The sequence below is a fragment of the Octopus bimaculoides genome, chromosome 26 (assembly GCF_001194135.2).
Source record: "Octopus bimaculoides isolate UCB-OBI-ISO-001 chromosome 26, ASM119413v2, whole genome shotgun sequence".
Lineage (NCBI taxonomy): Eukaryota > Metazoa > Mollusca > Cephalopoda > Octopoda > Octopodidae > Octopus > Octopus bimaculoides.
Window position 1 is genome coordinate 19,481,017 of NC_069006.1, and position 5,000 is coordinate 19,486,016.

Genomic DNA, 5,000 nt, shown 5'->3' on the forward strand with positions numbered 1-5,000 from the left:
ATATATATACTAGACTACCCGTGACCCGTTGGGTCATCGGGAAAGTCTGATTTTCCAAGTAATAGTTTTGTTTCGTGGGCTCTTTTTTTCCTTTTCCATGTTACTTTGCATGTTTTCAACGAATTTAGACCATGCTATTCCTCCTCTTCTACCTCAATCCCTTTAAAATTCCCTCTATAGTCACTATACTAGAAGTGTAAAGACAATTTTAGTTGTAATTTATGGCTCCTGTGAGAAACAGGGAGCAGTGTTCATGATCATTTCAAGCCTGACCCCAAGAACGGAATCACTGATGTGGTTAATGTTTAGTTCTTATATAGCCTTAACATTGATGTCATTATCATCATCATCGACTGTCTTCCATTCTGGCATGGGTCGGACAGCTTGATAGGAACTGGCAGGCCAGGAGCCACACCAGGTCCTGTAGTCTGTTTTGGTTTGGTTTCTATGGCTGAATGCCCTTCCTAATACCAACCACTTTAAAGTGTACTGGGTGCTTTTATATGATACCATAACCAGTGCTTTCTGCATGGTACCTTGGTTTTAGGACCTCAATTCTGTTGTGGTGGGCAGGTGTACCTAAGTACTGCAATGCACCACGTATCTCAGTTCCCTGTTATCTCCTGAAAAAATATTGTTGGTGGAAAGGAAATTCTAAAGGATTTATGTCCTGGGTAGTAAGGATTGAGCAGAATGTTTAGTCAAGGGCTTCTAATCATTTTAGCATTCAGGTTACCCTGTCGTTTGTGATACATATCTATTCATATTGTTTTTAATTAATCACGTATTGTCTTGTAGCTTTGAGATTTTGATGATGTGATTGTTTATTTTTAGAACAATATTGTAGAGTAGGTTCAAGAAGTTGAATCTGGTCATTTTGAACTTAGAACAGGTAGAAAAATTGGCTAGATGCGGTTGGATTAAATGCTAAAGGGCTAAACCAGACATATTTAGATGGTTCTACTTCATTACTCACCTTCATACAGTATTATATGAATACATCTTTTATTTATATCTCTACATACAACAATATACACACACATCAGGTCTATATCTATATATAAACACATTAGTTTTATATCTATGATGTCAGTGCAAAGTAGCTGAATGGTTAACAGGTTTGCTTCTCAGCCACAAAGTCCAGGGTTCAATCCTACAGCATGGCATCTTGGACAGTCAACCCATGTCGTGTGAGTGAAATAGGATTGACAGAAATGGCCCATTAGATGGATTGAACTTATAAATTGCATTAAGGCAACACTTATCTTTAGAATACTCAGCCACTTGCATGCTAATTCAACAAATTTGTAAGCTCAGTTGATGGGACAACTGAAAACTTATGGTCAGAATTTCTGATTGTGGTTCAGCTCTAAGACACACATGCACGCGCGCGAAGGGGTGCTGTAATGTTTCTGACTTTAAGGATGTCACAAAAGTCCTGGTTGAAGGCCCAACCTTCCGAGTTCTTTTACAGGGCTTAGAAAAACTGAAGGACTGCTGCAATCGGAGAAAGGAATATGTTGAATAAAATCATAATTAACTGATTCTCCTGTATTTTCTCATTTTCTTTTATTCACAACCAGGAACTTTTCATAACCCCCTCGTGTGTATATATATATATATATATATATATATATATATATGCATATATACATACACATTCATATAAATGCATATGTTTTTGTTTTGTTTTCTCTAAAAGTCAATACAAGTTATAAAATTAATACAGACTAATCCCAATTTGAACCCATTCACATTGTATTTACAGGTGAAGGTGGTAAAGCAAGAGAACACAAAACCAGTTTTCATGCCATTCGAAGTATCTTAAAGAATGAAGGCATTACTGGTATGTACACAGGGTGAGTGTATGATTATATATCATTGAAGTGATGTGGTCACATCACATAATATTACAAACTGTTCCAATAAACTGTCAAATCATCATCATTGTTTAATGTTTTCCATGTTGGCATGGGTTGAGTGGTTTAACAGGAGTTGGCCTGCCAGAGAGCTGCCCAGGCTCCAATTGTCTGTTTTGGCATTGATCCTACAGCTGGATGCTTTTCTCAGTGCCATCCACTTTACAGAGTGTACTTGGTGCTTTCCACATGCTACCAGCCTGGGTGCTGTTATGTGGTACTGGCGTGAGTGCATTGTATGTGGCACCAACACAAGTGCATTTTACGTGGCAGCAGCACAAGTGCATGGCACTGGCACAAGTACACAGCCATGCAGACTGTTAAATATTTTCCCAAATATTTAAATGTTGACATTAACATATATTTATGTCTAACTTTGAAGCTAAGCTACATGAAGTGATATCAGAAAGTGTCTGAAATACATGTGTTGTGATTGTACTGTTTAGCCGAAATACATGTGCGGATAATAGTCATTGGTAGTCAGTCTGATGAGCCAGTATACAAACACTGACGGCAGTGATATAAAAGATCCGATGGATTGTTCAATGAAGATCCTCATTAATGAGTTAAACTCATTTACTCATTTTCTGGTGTTTTACTTGTGGTCAGTCATTCTGAATGCTCATCATCTTGAATTTACTCTTGACTGCTTTGATTTCAAGTGTGTGCTACTCAGAAACTTGTCTTCAATGTGCAAAAAGCTCAAGGAAAGAGTTTGAGTTGTTTTGGTAGGAGATTTGCTGAGCTTCATGTAAAATTCGATGCAGATACATTGTTTGAATTTGTCAGCCATGGTAATTATCGCTGAGCTGTTCTAATACAACATGGCAAAACCTCACATTGCCACATGAAAAGCAATCAGTTCCTTCTCTGAAGTAGTTGGCAATGATGATGACATTAAATTTATTTATGTCTAACTTTGAAGCTAAGCTACATGAGGTGATATCAGAAAGTGTCTGAAATACATGTGTTGTGATTGTACTGTTTAGCCGAAATACATGTGCGGATAATAGTAATTGGTAGTCAGTCTGTTGAGCCAGTATACTACGACATAGTAATTGAATACAAACAGATGTTACGGAATCTCTCAGCTGACTGATTTATGATATGAGAAGCACTGGCTTAAGAGATCGAGTAAGGGAGACAACCCAAACATTTCATTTTACTTCAAGAAAATATAGTGTTTGCTACTGTCTGCTGGCCCAATAACAGCAGATTGCAGTACAGAAATGATTATGCAAACATTAAGAAGCACAATGAAATGAATTAGTAATTCAATTATAGAGGGACAAACAATTACTTGGAAGGGATATTCTTTTCTAATACACATGATGTTTCAAATCAGCCTTTCTATTGCAGATAAGTATTAGATTTGACAGTATAATCCAAACGCTGAAGTGCTAAATATTGAGAATGACTGTATATATATTTTTTTTGATTTGTGTGCGGGTGTTATCACTGAAATCTTCTAGCCAGTCATCCGGTGTCTGATGCTTCTATGTAACTGTATTCAACCAATAATATCCATTAATGCGTGAACTGAAATGTGTACCGTGATGTTCATGCCCTTCCTGTGATCACTAGGTATAGCAAATAAACTATGCTGGTGAAGTATTAGAGCAGAAGCTGCTATGTACTGTGAAGTAATTTAATGTATAGCTAAGATTTTGTACTTAATTTTACTTTGCCTTGATTCATGTTTGTTGGAGATAGAGCCCCTGCTTGGCAGAGGCGGAGGCAGAGCCCCGCTTGTCTGAGGCGGAGCCCCCGCTTGTCTGGGGCGGAGCCCCCACTTGTCTGAGGCAGAGCCCCTGCTTGTCTGAGGCGGAGCCCCCGCTTGTCTGAGGTGGAGCCCCCGCTTGTCTGGGGTGGAGCCCCTGCTTGCGAGGGGTATAACTACTATTTGTCAGTACTATAGCTATTATTCTCCCAGGTGAGGCTGCTACCCTATCCAGTGACAATTTATTTTCTCAACCCCATTAAACCAGAGCTAGTTGCTGCTCCCAATAAACCTCTTTGAGCATCAAAGATTTCCATCCCCCCCCCCATTAACTTCAAAATATATTGCCATGTTTTTGTTTTCCATTACACTATTCATTACATTTGTAGATATGTATATATATACATTTTGCATATATTTATATATCTTATTTTGTATATATTTACTTTTTTTATATATTTTTGTCTTCTTCAGATTGTCTGCTGGACTTCTTCGTCAAGCATCCTATACCACGACACGTCTCGGCATCTACACTATGCTTTTCGATAAATTTTCAGAGTATGTCAGTTTCTAATTTTTTACCTTCTCATTAGAATCATTTCAAACTTTAACCTACGACTCAAAACACTTCAAATCATTTTGTTGCTTTGTTTGAGTCATGCCACTCTTTCCCAAAATATGTCTTGCTCCCTTAAATTCTTTCCATACCAGCCCTTTAGTTTCTTCATGTAAATTCATCTCTAGACAAGGGTGCGCACACATATATAAGAGGAGTCAGAAAGTAATGCAGTCTTCATTTGCATTAGTTTTTGACCCCCCACCCCCCACCTCTTCTCCATTTAGTAATTGGAGCTACTAATGTATTGTGCAGATAGAGGTCTATCAGGGCTCTGTCCTCAGTCCTTTTGAATTTATCATAGTCCTTCAGGCCATAACGGAAGAGTTTAACCTTTAGCACACTGCATTTTGTTGAGAATTGTTTCCCCTGCCACTGCCCTCTTACTACAGGGGAGAAAACTTGTATGGTGACATGATGCACCTACAGTATGCCAAAGGTTAAGGCAGGATGCTCATTAGAACTCCTATATTTTTCACATGGCCGATTGTCACCTCAACATTTCATTGGTTGTGACCATTTTTCAAAACTGATGAAAGCAGTGTCATCATACTGAAAATCAAGCATTATAAATGTACCAGTCCTCTCATTAGACTTGCTTACAAAGAAGTGTGTACATCTTTAAATCACTTAATAAGGCCTTTGACAAGAATTTGTGCATTCTTTTTTTTAATATCAATTCTCATTCCTATAGCTGAATCTGTAGCAGAGTTGGAGAAGAGTTTCAGGCAAGGAAGCAAAACCT

The 5,000-nt window shown here is 38.1% G+C and overlaps 1 protein-coding gene across 1 annotated transcript in view; it reads left to right on the plus strand.

Moving 5' to 3' along the window:
* LOC106876103 (mitochondrial 2-oxoglutarate/malate carrier protein) overlaps positions 1–5,000 on the plus strand; it is a 32,629-nt gene that overhangs the window by 12,362 nt on the left and 15,267 nt on the right. The window contains exons 3-4 of the mRNA XM_052976922.1: positions 1,769–1,859; positions 4,114–4,197. Of these exons, the coding sequence (XP_052832882.1) occupies positions 1,769–1,859; positions 4,114–4,197 (175 nt within the window). The remainder of the gene's footprint in view (positions 1–1,768; positions 1,860–4,113; positions 4,198–5,000) is intronic.